Source organism: Grus americana, chromosome 1 (assembly GCF_028858705.1).
Source record: "Grus americana isolate bGruAme1 chromosome 1, bGruAme1.mat, whole genome shotgun sequence".
Lineage (NCBI taxonomy): Eukaryota > Metazoa > Chordata > Aves > Gruiformes > Gruidae > Grus > Grus americana.
In genome coordinates, this window is record NC_072852.1 from 76,362,536 (window position 1) to 76,383,372 (window position 20,837).

The window sequence follows — 20,837 nt, forward strand, 5'->3', positions numbered from 1 at the left end:
AGGCTCTTACAAGAAACATTACCTGCTAGAAAGGAATATGTAATGTAAGCTGCAATCATTATGTCACAGTAGCTTACCCTCATGGTTCTACTATTGTATTTTATCCTTCTGCAAGTCATAAGATTTCCCTGGTTTTCTGCCTCCAAAAATACCAGGGAATGGAAGCTTAATTCAACTTCAGACTTAATTCAACAAGTAATGACACCATAAAGCTCACTGGGGTCCACAGGAATTGAATGTCTACAGTGCTAACTGTGTCCCTTCATCAGCAAGGAGAACGTAGTGACAGCAGAATAAAAAACAAAAACAGGGTGAAGTGAGATTAAAGAAGGAACGTAAGCCAAAGAATTTCTTGATCCCTGATCCTCACTGTACTAGTAGAGTAAAGCAAGGAGATTACAGATGTGGGGGTTTTTTAATCACCACCATAATGACACATAACACACACTCCCAGAAGATGTATACAGACTCTCAATCCTCTACATGCATCCTATTTATTTCTCTGGAAGAAAACAGAAAGGAACATGGGTTCCAAGATGCCCTTTTAGAAAGAGAAGACTACTAGCAATTAACATGTTAAATGATGATAAATAAAATATAATAGAAACAATGATCTATTAAAAAAACCCCAAACTATTCTATTGTCAACTTTGAAAAAAAATTAGTTAATAAAAGTTCACAAAAAAAAGTTATTGCTAGTTCAGTTGCCACCCGTGACTATACTGTAATACTTAACGTCTCGTGAAGCTTACCCTTGCCATATCAACAAGGAAGTTCTCAAATAAATTCCAGATATGGTTACTGGCATAGATTTCTTTCATTTCCACTTCAGTGTCCACATAACAGTGGTTAACAAAATTAACATAGGCAATTTTCACCTGCAGGAACAGCAAAAGCACAAACAATATGGAATGGAACAGTGAAAAACACTAACATGCTTTTTTTCTGTCTGCAAAAAATACTGAACAATAAAGAAGATCCTTCAAGTACTAACAAATGGTAATAACAGTAATAATGCGTATGTTTGGTTCTTAAGATTTAAGGAGAAGCACGGCAACAAATGCATTAATGTACTTACTGAAAGATCACATGAAGAAAAATGGAAAGGTTTTGCAAACATTTTTACTCTAATGACAAAACCTCCACAAAACAGGCAAATAATAAATGTAATATTTAAATGCTATTAAGGCTACGAGGGCCTGGCTCCAAAGCCAGGAGCTGTCAAAATGTAGGACACCCTGCACTTGCCGCTTGACTGCTGTGGGTTGATGCCTTGTGACAGGCTTGCCAAATAGAGAAGGGGGGGGGGGGGGGAAGGTCTTTAGCAGAGCTGGGACTGCAATCCCTATATTCCCACAATCCTAACGCAGTGCTTGCATTCGGGGTGGGTGTAACTCGGATCTCAATGGAAGAGAAAGGTTGTGCAGCACTGGGACTGCAGCCACAGCAGCACAGGGCTTAACAGGAGGACTGCCGTCTCACTCCTCTGCTGCATGATGAGTCTGCATATGCACATCATAAAAATGGATATCCAGTCCCTGAAATGTATATATTAAATATACACATACACAGATACACTGAAAATTTCTTGTCACGGTCAGAGGAGAGGATACAGTTGCATATGTTTAATGTAGTCAGGAGAAAACTCTTGTCAGACTTTTAGGTTTCACTTGTTTGGGCTTTTTTAAATCAGCATCTGTTGAAATTAACGTTAGGAGGAACTTTTGAGCAAAGCAAACATTTTTCTTTTTAAGAAAAGAACCAGCTGATCACAAGGGGACTTTTTCATGGTGCAGAAGGAGTCTTTACTCCTGCATGTCCCAGTTCTGTTGATATGAGCCACATTTTTCCACCAGATAGCCTGCAGAAATCCCTCTGACTGATACATGGGGCCAGACCTTGCATAGAGTGTGAAAAGATTTCTTTTGATCACGTCAGGTTTGGTGCAAACAAACATTCCCCTTCTGATCAGCGTCAGGTATCACAGTCCTGCTGAGGCATGACCAGTAGGCAGTAGCTGCAGAATTGGGCTTCGATATGCAGTGAATAAAAACATCTGCTGGACTGCAATTGAATTTAATAAAAGGAGACTTCAACCAAAACTCCCACTGACTTCAGCATGGCCAGAATGTTACCCATCATTTCCAACAAATTCAGGCAGCGGCAAAACGTTGGCTTGACAAACCACTCAGCTGAGTCTTTGCAGCTACAGCCAGAAGTTACCAGAGCATTAAACTCTGATAGTGGCTGGACAAACCCAGGAAAACAAAACAAGGCGTCTGCTCCAAAAAGCTGACAATCGAAGCATAAGGGGCAAGGAATTTTCTGTTTAAGAAAATACTGGCTATCGTTTCTCACTTATTCACCCTAACAAACACCACCTGTTTCCAGCCTGTTTTCTGTGCAGATATTCAACTCGTCAGGATATTATAAACAACAGAACATTTTCTGAGTTTCTATAAATGATAAGTCTGCTTCCTCACTCAGTGAATCTCACCTCAGGTATGCAGTCATCATGGGTCACTACTCTCACTATATCATCCAGAGGCAGGAGTGAATTGCACTTGATCTCTGTGTATACGTTCTTTCCTTCTGTACAAGCTGCTAGCAATTCCACTAGAGTGATGTGATACGCTAAGGGTCCGCTCTCGTCTGCTCGATCTCGCTCTGAACACATCATTTGGAGCAGGACTGGAAATGATGCTCTGTCATTGTAGAATATCAACACATCTTCACCGCCATTTATCAGCTGAAAAAGATATCACAAAGTTTTAAGCACCCTGCACTGCAGTCATTTTGGACTCAATGATCTTAAAGGTCTTTTCCAACCTAAATGATTCTACAGTTCTCTTAATTTCTTACTTTGTTCTACCTTTAAGTATGCAATGACTGTCTAACTCAGAAAAAAATCCCAAAATTACTCTGAGGTGGCTTACCAAATGCACATGTCAAAACAATACCCAAGGCAAACTTATGCTCTTATCTACCTAAGTGCAAATCTGGAATAACTCACCAAGGAGTGAGCTAATGCAAGGTGAATTTGAAGTTTAATTTCTGTGTAGCTCTGTGTTTACCTATGACAGTATACCATCCTTATTATTCCTACCATCTCAATGTTTTTTTGAAGTTAATTAATTACCCTCACCTTCTATTGTGAGGCCAGGATGAATTATTATCCCTGTTTTATAGATAGGGACTTGAGGTGCAGAGAGATTAAATCTTCTGCCACCTCACACAAAAAGCCTGTGGCTCACCCAGAATGTAACCAACCTTTTCTGCGGCCCTGCTCAGCATCGGAAACAAAGGATGATTTTTCCCAACCTATGCAAATTTGGCAGGTGGATCTCGACATTGTCAGTCTCGTGCCAGCACTTCCATTTAACAGAAAACTGGTGTATGCGATAAATATTTGATTTTGCTACAAGTGCATTGCTCATCTCAAGAGGATCCAGAGCGGAGATGGATGCTGGCAGCCCCATCTCAGTGGATCTCGCAGAAAAGTTTTGCTTTAAACGGGGTTTTGAACCCCCTGTACATTGAATATACCTACTGCCAGCGCTGCTCTGTGAGCTTGAGCGGAGCTGGGACAGGACAGCAGTCCTGTCTCTTCTCCATCACTTTCCTTTTAAGCGCAGTGCACTCTCGATGGAGGTGAAAATAAGCCCCCATAAACCCTTCCTAGTACAGAATACATCGTGGCAGCACGACGGCCCTAAGTATTTTGCGAGTAAGGCACTTGACATACCCAAGTGTCTACGTGACATGAAATCCTAGCTTACTCAATTCAAGGGTAGAAATAAAGGTTGGTGGAGCTGTTAAGAAATGGGAAAGCAGCAAGAGCAGGAATGAAAATTAGTCTTCCAGAGGAGCTGAAAAGTATCAAAAGTCAGGAAACATTTCATTACGTTTTCCAGGGTTTCAACATTTCAAATTTGACTTTACAACATCTCTGATTATATTTTCCCTGTTTCTTCCTTATTTTTACTTTGACAATTGGATGGAGTGACCTGTGAATTCAGTCTTTCCTGCAATTCCTATTTCTCATTTATCTTTGGGGTTTTAAAATATTTCTACTCATGACTTTTCAAAATAGACATGTTCTGTCAAAATAGACAAGACAGAAAAAAAAAAGTTTTTAAAGGGCAAGTGCTTGGGAGGGAGGGAGGAAGGAGACAGTACAGGGACCCAGACATCATTCATTTCATCACATTCAATGGCAAAAAATAGGGAAAATATGAGTATTCAAGATGATGGGAAATTGACCTAACTTTTTAATACTGATGTCTGGAATACTATGCCTTTAGGACATTTCAAATACAAAATAATAAAAAAAAAAATCAACACTGAGCCCTCTGGGAAGGTATATGTTCTGTCACTTAAGTTGTTCACCCCATTCCCATAGTTATTTTCCACTTGTGTATGTTTAACACAGAGGAGCGGAAAGATGACTTTCCAGGTTCTCCCAGTTACGGTCTTATGTCAAATCCAGACCTAATCTGTACCGGTATTGCTTGATATTTTATCATATCAAGTCAAACTGCCCCCTCATCCTTTCATGTACCTATCATTGATGAATGAGGAACAAATACCAGGAGACAGTGAACTTGTGAATCATGATGCTGCATGGTATGCTTGCTATATACTGACTGAGGAACCACAAACTGAAGGAAATGTTGCATCAGCACAAGAAGAGCTAAGGGGGACAAGGTAATCATTGTAAACATGAGGACAGAAGAAGATGTCATCTCCTTTCCCCAAGTTATCCACTTTTAAATGTGACTTGTGAAGGGCATCCAAATATTGACCCAAGCAGAGAAAATTATGTCCCTTCAAAAGCAGAAAAGAGAAGTATGCGGTGTTGGCCAAAGTTCTCACTGAGCATCATGAGCTCAGTGATGGGCGGGGGAGGGTGGGGGGTGGGATGACGACACCAAAACATAAAAAAAAAACCAGCAGCATTTTCTTCCACTGAAGTATATTTTCAATGAGTTAAGAACTCTATGGAAGTCTAATGAAGGTTGGTCAGTATCGGAGCAGCTGTTGACATTCTGGGATGTATCACTCCAGAATACTATAGATAATTGAAAACTCTGCTGCCACACTGATCTGGTTCAAAAGTAAATTCTGCTTTCCCTTTTGCAATAATGTTTGCACTGATAGGCACTGTTCCTTCAGGAACCTCAAAGCATGCTTGTAATGGGAAAAAGTGCCCTAAGGAACCTTTCAGGTTGGTAAACTTCATTACTAGCACTCTACAGACACAAGGACCAAGGATATGAGACCAAGTGAATAAGCCAAATCAGGAATGTTCATCGTATCTTATGAAAGCACTCTTTCATAATGGTGCTCTTTCATCTGTATGCACTTTCTAAAACATGTAAGTATGATCAGTTTATCCCTTACTCCCAGTAAACAGGAATAAGTTGCAATATACTTCCCATGGGTAAAAGAAAACACAGGAGTAGTTGAGGCATGCTGTCCACTCACACTCTATCTTGTCTTGTGGTAAATTGTTTACATGCCCCATCTGGAGGTGCAGAAGAAGTTATACCACTTGTTTAAGGTCACAAAGTACATCTCAGTTGTCTACTGAGAAACTGTCCTGACTCTGCATCAAATTCCAACAATTAGGCTACACTGCTTCCTTTATATAGGATTGCCATTCAAAAGCCGTTCACATTTCACTATTAGCATCTTTTTCTAATGAATCATCATTGCTTACCTGTAATTTCCTTTTGTAATGGTCTTTTTTTAAACAGATCATCTTTTTTTAAACAGATCATCCTACTCTCTTTTGTCAAAAGAGAGGTGCCTCCTTCCCCCCACAAACTCTTGCAGGACTCATGATGTAAATATCACATCTGGGTTCATTTCAATTTTCATCATACAGTCAGCTTGAAAATGTAATATGACAATTTATCTTTGCGCTACTATAGGTCAGTAACAAAATGTATTTAAATTGAGAAAAATATAAAAATTTTGTTTTATGAGAAAATAAAAACCTAGAAGAAGCTGAGGCGGAAGGGAAAATATCTAAAAGCACAAAGGCACAAGAACTGTTTGAATTATGTAAATCAAAGGCTTGTAATTGATATTGCATGTTAAAACACTTCAGTCAAATTGAAAAGGTTGAGGTGGATTCCATTAAAGGTTATCCATGTAGGCTGAAGTTTTATTTTCTTAATTAGAATTTTTTCCTCTTTGTTGCTGTGGAACAAAATTTCAGCAGGTTTTAGTTTTGTTCACACCACAACTGGAGCTTCTCTCTGTTTTCTTTGTGAAGCTGTCTCCTTCAAAAAACCCCCAAAAAATCCACTTCGTAAAGAAAAATGTTTCTTGGACTCTGATCCTACCTGGACTTTTCACTGTATTCAACTTTACCCACTTAGTAATCTCATTGAACTGTTAGCATTATTACAATTAAACGCACGAATGTCCGCAAGTTGAAGACTTCATTTATCATGCACACTATATATCAAATCCTAATTGCAGAGAAGGCAGTTAGATATTTTCCTACTAACTACATTGACATGCAGATTTGTCCACAAACCACTCTGTGGAATTTACGGGGTCAGACTCCGAATCTAGCTAGTTGAAGCTAGAGTAGCTCTCCCAACAGAAATGCTCCAGAACAAAAGAAACAAAAGCAGAAACTGGTACCTAGAATTGTTACGTGGTTACGCGCTAAAAAAAATGGTCTGCAATTTAGACAAATCCATGGAGGTAAAAGCCTATTATATGGCAAAACCACACCACAATATGGCAAGTTTGGTGCGTAAATGAGATCCTAAATTACAGTACAGGAAAATGAAGGTTTATGTAACACAGATTTCCATGCTACATCATCTACAAATAGACATCTCTGTATCACCATGCTAACACTCATGTTTTCTTTCTAGTAGTTTTACAGATGGCCTTACAAAATTAGATTAAACTCCCAAAAACGTCTGCTAAAATATTCATTATTTGGGATACCAGTTAAAATTCTAAAGCGATGGTGCCATTACGTCCCATTGGTATCGACAGCAGAAAAAGCAACCTCAAAATACTAGTGTGTTAAAAAGACATCGCATGAGTGATTAACGTATGAACCCTTCACTTACCTCTGTCATTACCATGTCCTGGCATTTTTTCACATATTTGCCATCTGCTTTCACAATGGTCTGCAGGAAGCGCAGGTACTCCACATGACGGCCGTGGGTTTCAATACAGTGTACAAAGTGCTGCACCACTCTCTCACTGATTTCATTACACAGAAGGTAATTATTCATGAAGATATGCCGCATGGTTTCAGCTTCCAGGAGCTAAACGGATTAAAATCAAAACAGCCTTGTAAGAAGAGCAGATTTGTTTGGAGATTGAAAGATTCATGGGACTCTAGACTGGAGAAAAGCACATTGCGAAAGGGAAACTGGAAAAGGCCAATGTGCACCAGCCCAGTGATTAAGCAATAACCTTAGGGCCTATCTTTAATTTGTGGTGGGACTTCTCCACACTTTCCTATGAATATGAAAAGGTCCTAAAATGGACACAAACAAAATCTGTGCCCATGCAGAAGACAACAAGCCACAAATATACATACTAGACTGCTAGAGCACTCTATAGGGACTTTGGTATACAAGACAACTGAGACCACATTCATCCCACTCACCATCAAACTTTGCACTGAGGCAACCAAAGAAGATGATTAGCTCCCTCTGGCTCCCTCTGTGGTTGACAGAGGCAGGCATTTCCAGCAGGCAAATCACTGCACGTGCAGTCTGATCACTCTCTGAGAGAACATCTCTTTCCACGTTAACTACAGAAGGAGCCTAAGGCTATGTTTCTATCAGCAAGTAGCACAGTACAAGAGGAACAGATCTGTAGCAAGAAAGGGGTGCTGCTGAGGACCCAGCATCCCAACTTTATGCATTCTGGGAGCTTTTGCTTCAAACGTCCTCTAGTTTGGTCCCTTGGCCTAAAGGCTCATGAGAGTCAGGTGTGCTCCTAGAGCATACCTTTCTGTTTAGCGTCATCTGAAAGGAATCCACACCAAGTTTGCTCCACAATGTCAACAAAAGCACAATAACTGGGATGATCAGAAGATCAACTTCAAAAGAACAGAAATGCAAGTGCCAGGAGGCTCCATACTTGGCATCTGAATTAAGTGTCAATGTTGGATAGGATGGAGTCTGGCCACTAGTCTCCCCTGTGGTCAGCTCAGCGCCTTTCACTAACTTCACAAAATAAGCATAAAAAAAAATATAACAGAACAAATGCTTCCTAATGTACGCAGGCCAGGGGGCTACAATCCTAATATCCCCACTCTTTCTAATAAAAGCAAGTTTTGCTCAGTAGATCTGCCACTGAGCAAGATGTCATTCTATACGACTATATCTGTAAACACACACATATATATACACACAAAGGGACCATGACAAAGAGGTTTATTGTAAAGACAATGATTTTTAAAAAGATCGAATTTTAGATTAGTTGGATCAAATGGAACCATCATCAACAAAAATGAATGGGGGTCTGATTCTGCTGTAACGCAAGCTGCATAACAGTATAGTCACAGCATCTTCTACCTTGACTTACAGCCCATCTGTGAGCAAGTTAGGATGAGTAAGATCAGAGTCAAGCTAAACATGATGTGATGATGTGACACATGTTCATCGATACTTCCAGTAAGCCCTACAGGCAATATTGTTTTCCACTTTCATAATGGCAACATTAAAAACAATGGCATAAACAGCAATGATAAAGGAGAAAAGACAGGAGAAAGAAGAAAATAAGGCAGAAAAGACAAGGAGAGAGAGGAGAAGGCAGAGAGGCCATAATAGGCAGAGAGGCCATAATTTAATGAAATTATTTATTTAGCACTGTCATTTTTCAGCAAGTCCAAGTTTACTTCTAGTTATAATATTCTCCTTAAAATGAAATACTTACCCCTGGAGTTAAGAACAAGTTGAGATTTTTGTGGAGGAGAACTTGATTCTGAGGATTTCCTCGACAGAAATTCTGAAGAAAAGTGTGGGCTAGATTCATAACTTCATTCATCTTTTCATCGCTCTGCAGAAAGAAAAGACAAATTAAATCAGCTGGGCGTACATAAACATACTTGTTAAAACCGCACGACGTGAATTCAGCCAGGAACAAACCAATTCTCCTGAGCCTTTATAGAGCAGGAATTCTCTCTCTGGCAAAAGCAACTGATCTAGTTTCCTTCAGAGTCCAGTAGTGGCTGTACCTTACTCCGAATCACCTTGACCACAGGGAGTCACAGGTAAGAGCACAAACTCAAAGTAAGATTTCCTCATGCATGGTTATAATTTCCTAGTTTTAAAAAGTGCTAAGTGGCTTGACTTTCAAAAAAGGCTCTCTAGCCTGCATTGATTTTAAGCTTTTGAAAAGCTTTGGCTTTTATATAGCTACATATAGAAACAGATGCAAGTGTGCATGTGTGTGTACACCTACGCACATATATATGTTCATACACATACTCCCACACAAATATACATCTAGTTTCATCCCCATTTTATATTCCTCTGATATAGTATTCTAACTATGATTTGATGAACCATCTATACAAAGAAGCACTATTTTACTGAACACAGCTGAACCCTGTGTCTATCTCATACCATTAGTGTGTAACTCAGGAAAACATAGCCCACAAAAGGTTTTATCTCCTCTTAATGCTTCCTATAAGATCTAGAAAGATGTGCTCTTTAAAAGGCTATCTAGATCATTCATTTGTATGCTCAATGCCACTAAATGACATTATCTTCTGAAAAACTTGCAAGTGGAACTAGGTTAGAGGCTTCCACCACAGAAACAAAAAAATTATTTCAGACTTGATCCTTGAAAGCTTTTTGTCCATCTTATGTATCTACGATAGCACTCACATCAGTACCCAACAGTGGAATTTAGATACCCTGCCAGGAGCTCCATTAAATCAATACTTCTTACTGTGCAGCGACTGCAGATGTAAGGTTTGCCTATTTCAGGAATGGGATGACAGTGCAGTGATATCCAGGTACCTGAGGCAGTAAACATTAAGTTCTTAATAAAACCTGTTCTGTGCAGGCAGCCATATTTAAGCTTAGGACCAAACCCATTATTATCAAGATACAAAGTGGCATCATCATTTCATGTTTGTATCATAGTTGACTGAATTCAGTTAAAAAAAAAAACATTCACATTGATTCTTAGGCCTTTAGAGGCCTTTCCCTTTATTAAGTTCATGTTCTTTACCACTAAAATTGTGAGAATAACCTTTTCATAGGGTATCTGCAGAAGGTCCAAGACTACCAAGTGGGCGCCCATATTTTTCAGCAATCGCTGCTGTTGATTCCGACATTTTTTATTCTGAACACACAGTTTGCTGAGTCGAATCAAAATCTATAAATAAATAAACAAATAAGTATGCAAGCAAGAAATAAGTATGCAAGCAAGAAAAGAACCATGTCACACAAACCCACATTCTTTCAAAACAATTACTAAATCTGATTATCAAACAAGTATGTCAAGCAAGTTTCTTAGCAGATATACCAACCTCTTTAACAATAGTGTAGTTATTGCTTTTATTGCTGTCTATCTGAGGTTTTTTGGTCCCATCCTGTATTGGACTCAAAATATTTGACTCCTGTAACAAAGAACACACAACAAGTGGAGATCTATTGCAATTTCCTCAACATTAACTAATTATATTTAATAACAGCAAGTGAAGAAGTATTACAGCAGCTCATAGGGAACAGATATAGCACAGATAATAAAGAAAAAGCCTTGTTTATTCTTTATCCACTGGTCCAGTGAGTGAAAATATTCACATTCAAGTCCGTCCTTTGTTTCAAATTTCCAACATGACTTGAGGCAATTAGTCTATGTCTTCATGCTTCTGATCTTCCTAAAAAAGAATATATCCCTAAATCACAGCCTAGATGTCCCAAGGAATTTAGATACTATGAGAATAGCCACCATAAGTATATTTCAATAGCCACCACTTGCTCCAAAAATCCGTAATATAGCTGGAAAGATTACAAAGTCTGTGTATGTGAACATTAAAAAGTCTGGAGAAAGAACTTAAGATGACCTCTGTAGTTGAGGTAAGTAGGGTGGAGTTCTCAGCAGTACAGGAACAAGTAGCACATGGAAATTAGGTATGTTCCTCCCATGAAGAGGATCTTCTGTCCTTATCTCTGGATGATGCAGGAAAGGATTTAAAAACAAATGAGAACCTTGTTAAAACTGCAACATCCAGTCATGACGCCCTACACTCTGGGCCTTGGCTCTTAGAAAGCCCCAGCTGGGTATGATAAATAAGAGAAATCAAGTCAGCAAGTAACTGCCAACACCCACGCACCTTTCCGTGCATATCTCATTCAAAACATGGAAGAACATCTACACAAATACTGCCACTTAGAATACTGGCATGGTGGGGGTTTTTTCTGCTGTCAGCTATGGTAAGCCTTTCCTTAACTGGAAACACAAAGAATTGAAAGATTGAACTTGGGATGCTGAAATTATTAGGCATGTAGAAAAACTGTAGCAGATCTCGGGATTGCCTCACAGCATAACCACAAGGATGTAAACCAGTGTAATAGCATCAAAAAGAACCAAACAGGTGCACTTCTGAGTTTCACTGTGTCCTCAAACTTCCTACTGTTTTAAAGAAAAGAATTATGCTCACACACACACGTGCACGCCAGTCTGAATGTTTATACCTCTTGAAACCTCTCTCTGAACTTTCTTAACTGATGGTGAAAATGAGGAGTTCTATAAATCCCATCTGGTCTTAATTTCCAGCGGGGCAAGAACAGCTGCACCACTTGGCCATGGAAGCTGTTTATATCAGTGTCAGTGCCGCTGTTGAGCGTGGTCGTGTTGATCTATGTAACAATAGTGGATTTTTATTTGTTTACGTTTGTTAGTATGCATGGTGCCTTCTCTCTAGCTGTTTGAATCAATACTTTGGAAGATACTTCAGGCTCTTTGCTATAATTAACCACTCTCCTCTGTTCTGGGACTGTGGGTTAACCAAGATTAATTTACCTGTTATTTTTATCAGCATTCTTCCTCAATCAAAGTAGTTTTATAATCCACGTGAACTATATGTCTTATCTGGAAGTGCTGATCAGCATTAAACTGCTGAATCTATCCTTTCTCTTAACAAAATAAAAACCTGTTTATTGAACCCATAAGAGTATGCCAAGGATGTAGTTATCAAGAGATAATCACACCACTGGGATAGCAGAGACATTCAGTTGCATATCTTGCCTCGTTACGCCCCGTGATAGACATTCTCTGTCACACTTTTCCATAGGGGACAGGGAGTCATAGAGATCACACTGAGAAAGGTTCTCATCTGAGAACCCCACCTTTAGGAAACGGTATTTTCTGGAACAGACTACTTCCTCTATTCATAAAATTCCCGGGATATGGCTCTGCATCAATCTTAGGATCCTTTCTAGCCACCCAAATAGAGGCTCAGATTCCAGCATTCAGTCCGAGCAGGTCCCCGCCGCTGAAATAGTCTCACTCATCTCAGCAGGAGAGCTGTGCAAGGCACTAGGCACTGTCACGCTGGCACAGTTTTGCCTTCCACAGGCTGTATTTACTTACCAGGGGAATGAGGGGCACTCTCAGAAGTTTCTGTTCCCAATCTCAACCTATACATGATGTTTCAGGAGACATTTCGTTAAACATTCCCAGAACCAAAGCAAACTGCCACAGACCAGAAAAGGAGGAGAGCAAGGGAACTGCAGGCACTTACGGGTGCAGAAGGTTTATACCACTTGAAACCTCACTGAACTTTCTTAGCAGACAGCAAAGACGAGAAGCTCTATAAATGCCACTGCACTGTATTCTGGCTTCTCCTCAGAGTCCTTTCACTGAGACTGCCTATTTCTCCTCCTCAGCTCTGTGTTTCTGGTGCTACACTACCAACGCATCCTCCAGTGACAAGACAAGAAAGACCACCCCTTCCATAGTCCATTGTATCTATACAGACTCAACACCCTTCCTAGAAACAACCAAGTAAACAGGCTCAGTTTTGTGGCATCAATTTCAACATTCCTTCCTAGCCCTATGTGGTGTCTAATTCACGTCTGACCTAACTCCAGCACTCTTTCCTGTAATTCTGATCTCCAGTTCCTATCAAGATGATCCTGCATGGATGTAAGATTTGTTGTTCTCCCTGTGGAGAACTCTGGATACTTTATTTAGAAGAACATAGCCTTTTTTCTACAAATCCCCTTTCTGGAGTCATATGACTGGGGGGAAAAAAAAAAGCTAGTCTCTAGCCCCCCCAGATTATGATAGAAAGGTGGAAACAATCACCAAAAATACTCAGAAGCCTAAGGGCAAGAAAATATATTTAATTTTTTAAAACTCTTATGCCAATCTTTCAATGTGCTTCGATGAGGACAGAAACTTGGGCTTAACATAAGACTGTTCTGGAATGTAATTTAAGCCCTTGTGCACACTTTAATGCTGTTTGGGAAAAATTAAGCACAGGCAAATGAAGCATATTCCCTAGAGGTTCATCCAGCCCAGTACTGAATACCCAGCATCCATTCCAAGAAAGCGTGGGATCTCACAGGGATGTTTACCTGCTTGAAGCTAGCCACCTGCTTCACACATCGTAGATTATGACCAGCACCTCACCTCTTACATCTGACTTAAGATCTCAGAGAGACTATTCACTATCTAAAGTAGTTTTGCCAGGTAAAAACATTTCCTGACTGTTAAAGAATAATTTAACAGGGGAAAATAATAATGGACAAGTTTCTGAGCTATTATAGCCTGGCACAGCTCTCTTGGAATTACCACCAGATGATCTAACCAGTTGTGCAGATTACATATTACTGTTCCAATACCATACTCTCTCAGATCTGCCAGAGGTAATATTGTGCATCTACCAAAGCACTGATAATCCATACAGACCCATTGATGCCTCATGGGGAAAAAACACTGAAAATATCCCATTTAGAGCTGCTTCTGTTTCAAGCACATTGTTTTGTCCTCTCTTCCTGGAGTTTCTTTGTTATCAGGGCTATCTATAGGAATAAAAAGGATCTTATTACACTTCTAAAATGTTTTAAAGCTAAAAAACATTGTAAATATCCTGCTGCAATTCTGTATCTGCTTCCCCATTACCTTTTCCATTCATTAACTACATAAAGGAACATTTTCTTTCCTACTAGAGCTACGCTTGAGGAAAGTAAGAAATCCCACATACTTAAGCTCAAAAAGTTCGGATTCCTCCCCCGTTCTGACACCACTAAACTCAGCTAAGTTACATCAGAGAAGGAGTAGGACCTACGCTGTTCCAAGAAATTAGGATTCTCCCTTGAAGTGTTGGATTTTCCCCCGGTATGAAGCCACCTAAAAGCTGCTTTCCCATCTGAAAGGCCAAGTCTACATAATAGGTATCTACAAACATCCTGCGTCTTCTCAATGACTCTTACTTTTCCTCAATGCATTGGCTTCGCAATGCTGTATCACCTCCACTTGGCTTCCTACTAAACTTCCCCTGGTGGCTTCCTTGCCTGTTTTCTTTCCATTAGGGGAGACTCTACCACAGAAGAGAATAAGGAAAGTGCTGTGTCAGAAATTGCAGTTCTTCATCTCTCCCCACTTCCTCTGATGAAAATGGAAAAGTGGGAATAAACATTGGTGGGAAAGCCTGTTTTATCTGCTATTACACCACAAATCTCAACCATAGCAACTCTTGAAACACTTTGCATTTTCTTAATGATTCACACTGGAGTTAGGTGATTACATGAGGACCTCAGCTTTCACTGAAAAACAAGATTAAAAATTTAAATTAAATTAAAAAAAAAAATCAGGTCCTCATGGTTCCAGATTCAAATTCTAAAGTTTCTCAAATCATGACATACCCTGAGAGTGTGGGGTGGCAAGAGTCAAAAAAAAAAAAAAAAAAAAGGTTTGTTTGCCTACAAAATCTCAATATTCTTAGGTCAGTCTTACATTTGTTGGAGAGTGGAATTACTCCTGATGTTTGAAAATATGGATTTGATGGTGCTCCTCTCCCCTAGTCACAGGAACAGGTACTGCCTACTCCTTTCTTCCAGCAAGTCAACACAACTGCCAACATGTGATTCCTAAATTACTTCCTTGGCCAGAGAGCAATGTCACACAGTGTGGCTTGCTCGTTAGCCAGAAAGGAAGGCAGCTCTGTGACATAAGAATGCAGTCACTGACAGTAGCCAGAAAACTGCACATTCTTGCTTTGTTACTTTGATTAACCAGACCACAAATTTGCAATTGTTCATTAAACTATCAATATTGAAACAATTCTAGCAGCAAAGGCTTTAAAACCCACCTCGATTGGCTCTTCTCCGCCTTTGGTTTGATTGTCACCCACCTCTCCACTTTCATAATTGCTGCTCTTCTCAACCCACAATTCCGATTTTTCTACAGTCAGACGTAGCTGATCAAGATCAGCCTTGATTTGCTTGTAGTTATCAACATCTTGATTAGACACCAGCAACTGAACCTGGAAATACAGAAAATTGTGAAGCTGTTACAGCAGTAGCACCAGCACTTATGCCTGGGTAATTTGCTTGACAGTTTCCATTCTAAGCCTCTCTTTTCAGGTGCTTTATGTAACCTTACGTATGAAATTGAAATATGGTGCATGCAAGGCTTTTTAGCCCCCATTCATCGAAAAGCTTTAACAGAGCCAGAGACTGTAGCTGTCCAAAACAGGATAGTTATAACATTCACAATATTCTCTTGCCTTCTTTAATACACTGCAAAACATTTTCAGCACAAGCACAGATTTACAAGCTCTTGAGTTCTATGCAGAGTTAGCTCTGATGCAATGATTATGATCCTCATGGTATTAAACCAATACAGTTAGAAATTGCTTATCCCATCAGCACAGTACTTCACAATTAAAAAAAAAAAGAAAAAAAAAACAAAAAAAAAGAAAAAAAAAGAAAAAAAAAGAAAAAAAAGAAAAAAAAAGAAAAAAAAAGAAAAAAAAAAGAAAAAAAAAGATATGACAAGGAATCGGGACATCCAAAGAAGAGTCAGAATAGCCAGCAACTTTAGCGATTACCCACATCACCATAATCAAATATTGAAAAATAACATATTTTCAACACTGTTAGGCCAGCTTAGAAAAAACCGAATAGAGCTCATGGTTATAAAGGTTCGTGTAATTTCCCACCATCTGAGTGGCTGCCTCTACTAAGATTAATTTCACTTTTTGGTTTTTTTGTTGTGTTTTTTTTCTAGTGCTCAAAACTCTCTGGGTTTTTTTCACTGTTATTTGTAGTTCTTGATATAGCATGATCTACACATTTCCTTTCTGTGTAATGCTCTTTGCTTTCCCAAGATTATTAATGAAGATAATATACCAAAAACCTAACAAGAATCTTTACAGTAAATCAATAAGCACTCTTAAGAAATCACACTTATGTAAAAGATTGGGACTTTTTAAAAAAAAAAATCACTACTCTCAGGCAAATATTCACTATTTTGTAATATAAAGTTGCCATCATCTTCTCTTTTAGCTTAGTAAACCCTTGTTATTTTACAGAATTTATGAATGCTGCTCATCCACAGAAATTCATATTCCATGTTCTCTACAGTCTTTTTTGTTTACTTGTCAATTAGCCTTTTCCTTCCTTTACTAAAACATGTTAAGTTACTCAACCCTTGCTTACCTGGGAATAACAGCTATTTATGCAACTAACCAGCCTGGCTTAACTTTTAACAATCTGGTCGGAGGCCATTATGCTACACTGCAAAAACATTAAACAAAAGCTTTCCAGGTCTTTATCATTCATCTGTTTTTAAACAAGAGAAACCTCCCTGTCTTACATAATGATGAAACAACACGCTATCAAACTCCTGAAATAAGCATCAGATGGTCTTATCAACATATGTTATATAGGGTTACGTAACAGGGATGTCTTTGTCATCCAGCCCCATGACATCAGATCTCCCCATCCTAATCCACTGACACATGGAGCCTGCACATGCACCGTTATCAAGCAGAATGAATAAACGCTGAAAACAGGCTCGGCTCTAGTACTCCCTTCCTGTTATTTGGGTATATCTGTATCATGCAGTGAAGCACAATGCAAAGACACCTGAATTAGAACTAGAAACACCACATGAATAACAAAAGAGCTTTATAACCAGCCTAAGTAGCCCTAAAGACAGGAAAGTCTTACTGCTGACATGGGTACACTGCTTGCAAAACATGAGCTAACAACTCTGTCTGTGAGAGATCACTACATCATGTCTCGCTGCGAAATGCGTGTGTCCCAGCTGTCACCACGGACCTACGTTTTTAGTAATGAACGCAGTGCCAGAAATAACTATTTCTGCATGCACAGTTACAATGTGCACTAGTGGGGGGGGGGGGGGAATCTTTGCTGAATCCGGACCTTTAAGGAAATAACACTGTCATGCTACAAACAGCAATTTGGGTAAGTAAAGCAGCCTTTGGAAAGACTTTCCCCACCGGCCATTTCCTGGAATAAAGCTCTGCCCATCCCTACCTGTTTAAATGCTTGCAGAACTTCTGCTCTCTGGCTGAAGTGCTTAAACAGCAGGTGCAGAGCACCTGAGAGCAAAGGAGGGTAGTCGTGCATGATGAGGTGAACGAGAACCCGTAAAAAAGTTCTGCCCCCTTCATCATCAAGCTGAACAGCATTCTTCTCCTTTCTGCAACAGAAATGGGAAAAGAGGACCAAATAAAGTAAAATGAATAATAAAAAATAAAAGCTTTTGACATAAATATGCATGTACACACAATCTTCACAGAGCTCTTAAAACCAAATCAAATATGCTGCAGGATGTAAACTATGAACATCACTAACATATTTTATAAGGACTTTAATCCTACAGTTACATGCTGTTGCAGCAATCTCATAGCAGAATGGACACAACGGAATGAATGTATGTATGAAATGTGTCAAATATTGTGATTAAAATCCATATTGCAAAAACATCTGCTTGTGTCTTAGATAAATTATGCCAAGGTCATTCTCAATCCAAATTAATTGAAGTAAACAGCATTTCATCAGAGATTAATTTGGCCCTTTCCTTTTCACTCCTTCCCTTTTCAGCTGCTATTAAAATTTCATTTAAGAAAAAATAAGCTCAAAAATAGTAAGAATTGCCAAAAGCATCATATTTCTGGAATCACATTTATAATCTGGAACGGCAGAAAGCAGATTTACACTTAACATATCAAAGCAGAAATAATGTTTCCAAGAAACCATTCAGTCTCTCTGTTCATTTTAAAGATGCAGATGCCAAGGGCTGTGTGTCGTTTTACATTACGGGAGTTCAGGGAGAGGACTGGAGGCATTGCTCTCACTGGTAAAGATTGAGAACGCACAAGGGACTGAGAGAGTAAAGATCAGAACGCCCTTACTGCAGATCCTTCTCCCTAGCTCCAAGAAAAAAATTAAAGTCTATGGCCTTGTCTAAATGGAATTCATTTTTACCGGTATAATTATAATTATACCCGTAAAATTAAACCAATATAATGATAATGGTAATAACTCTCCAGTGTAGATATTTTCCATGGTTTTTATTTTCTTTTTTCTTTAGTTCACAGCATAGCTGAAACCACTTCCAAAACTCTGCAAGCATAACTTGTGATCTACAGGCCTCTGGTGGTCCAGAAGATCATGCCAAGTGGTCCACAGTTGATTTGAGGACTCATATGAAAGAGATTACTGGCGATATAACTTTCTTAATAAGTTCAAAGATGAGGTGCAATGACAACTGGTCATGTAATCTATGGGAAATACTGAGGGTCAATAGTAACCTGCTGATCCAAGACATCTGGGGCTACAGCCATAAGGTAGACCAAGAAAAGGTCTTTCTTTAAAAACACCCATGTGAGGCATTATAAGAGAAATAAATAATCAGTGTGTTTTAGCCCCATACACCTGTACACCACTCCCCAGCTGCCTTTAGGAACAAGGCAAAAACTTTCTACCAACTTACAACTAAAAGGGGGGGTCACTTCCCATCCCACAGCCATCCATACCAAATGGGCTGTTTGCTTGTTTGAAACCCAGGTCTTTTCTGGCACTTTTGTGTCTATAGGTAGTTGTCAAAGAAAGAGAAAGAGGTATGAAAACACATATGGAATAAACAGAGATTGTCCATGAGAAATATCAGTGTGAACAAAGAGGTGAACACAGAGAGATAACACTTCAGATGATATACCTGCCAGCAAACATGGTTTCAGCCTGAGCTGCAATTTCATCTATGTCAGGAACAATTGCTGGAAAACAATTAAAATAAACTTTAAAAAGCCAGGCATAATTGTTTAATCTGCACAGCAAAAAAGAACTCTGTTCCTTATTTAAAGCAGATGTTATCAAGTAAAGTTCTAACTACACATTAACTAGGCAAAATTCGCTATCTGCAAGAGTAGTAGAGAAGAAACAGGACAAGGGCCAGAGTTAAACTGTGTATTACTGTTACTGAGGGAGAACCAAACTGTAGTGATGAACCAGAGCCCTGTGGTGCTAGGAGCCGTACAAACCACCACCACTGACCCATAAATGACAGAGAATATGGAACTTACTTTTTTTTTTTTTTTTTAAGATGAGCCAGCCCCCACAGAACAGGTAACTGAGACGCATGAACTTTAGAATATTTATCATAAGCCAAATCATTTACCACACCGTCATTTTGCTTTAGAATAGCTTTAATAGACACTACTACTTAAAAATTTAGTACTGCTAAGCCACCCCCCTGTAACAGAGCACCTCCAATTAAAGCAATTCTACCCTACTTGAAGGTGGTCACACAGACAGCCGTCAGCCTTTGGAGCACTTCTGTGTGCACGGGAATGCTCCCTGGGAAGCTGCTCCATTCCCATACCACATTCACCTCACTGAAATCCGTCCTCATCCAACCCCAATCATTTTTTCCCAATTTACCCTCCACTGCATTTGTCATTGTGCAGTGTTTTGGGAAGAGTACAAATAAGAGAATAAGTTCTCGTCATGGGAAAAAGGAATCGCATTTTTGTTAGAGGAGTATAGGCCACCAAAAATCTTATTTTTATGGCATTCCTTAAGATTTTCATTTTTCCACAAGCTTTTTAACTTTAAGCAACATGCATTTTTCTGGTGTAGTTGAGTTCATTGTTTGCAGTAGTCTACACAGAATTATTTCACGTTGCAATACAATACCGACATTTACCTGAGGCAATCCCTGGTGTGTCAGGTGGGGATGTTGTAGAGTTATCAACATTCTCATTGTTTTCCCCAAACTCCCTCTTATAGATAGACAGCATGTAGGATATTCTATAGTCCAGTCTAACGCTGAGAATAAACTACAAGAAAAAAAGTTTAAAATAAGACTTTTCTGCTGCCTTTGGTAATGCAGGTTAGGATTTTTCTGTGGTGGAATGTATAGGGATACATTATTTTTTTAAGTACATATGTCCACTGCAAAAAAAGAATCCATTACATTTATCAGTTTTCTGTGATTTCTTTCTTCCCTCCAACCATCCTGAGACATACTGAACTCTACCTTATCGACTGCTGAATACTAAGCAGCAGACTGGATTTGACCAGGGGCTCCAGCACGCTGCCTTGTCCTCGCTGCCTGCGAGCCAGATCAGTACATTCAAACCCATGCTGAATCCAATTATTTCACATTTCAGCTGGACTTCTAATGCCCCATGAAGATAAGACGTGGAGTGTGGTTGAGAGCAAAGACGGCAGGCTCAAGGCTCACCCTCTCATCAGATGTCTGACAGCCAAGGGCAACGATGCTGCAGTAACTCCAGGCTCCCACAAAGTGAAGCACAAGCCTGGTGTTGTCCTTTTTTTTTTTTTTCC

At 39.4% G+C, this 20,837-nt stretch overlaps 1 protein-coding gene across 3 annotated transcripts in view; it reads right to left on the bottom strand.

Annotated features, from left to right (window-relative positions):
• ITPR2 (inositol 1,4,5-trisphosphate receptor type 2) overlaps nucleotides 1–20,837 on the bottom strand; it is a 263,261-nt gene that overhangs the window by 136,293 nt on the left and 106,131 nt on the right. For 2 of the 3 annotated variants that reach the window (XM_054827693.1, XM_054827713.1), the window contains exons 23-32: nucleotides 20,194–20,326; nucleotides 19,207–19,264; nucleotides 17,520–17,685; nucleotides 15,326–15,499; nucleotides 10,535–10,624; nucleotides 10,255–10,380; nucleotides 8,929–9,051; nucleotides 7,104–7,304; nucleotides 2,498–2,749; nucleotides 753–878 (exon numbers count right to left, since the gene is read on the bottom strand). In XM_054827693.1, coding sequence (XP_054683668.1) covers nucleotides 753–878; nucleotides 2,498–2,749; nucleotides 7,104–7,304; nucleotides 8,929–9,051; nucleotides 10,255–10,380; nucleotides 10,535–10,624; nucleotides 15,326–15,499; nucleotides 17,520–17,685; nucleotides 19,207–19,264; nucleotides 20,194–20,326 — 1,449 coding nt within the window. The remainder of the gene's footprint in view (nucleotides 1–752; nucleotides 879–2,497; nucleotides 2,750–7,103; nucleotides 7,305–8,928; nucleotides 9,052–10,254; nucleotides 10,381–10,534; nucleotides 10,625–15,325; nucleotides 15,500–17,519; nucleotides 17,686–19,206; nucleotides 19,265–20,193; nucleotides 20,327–20,837) is intronic. The other variant, XM_054827703.1, reaches the window with a different exon arrangement.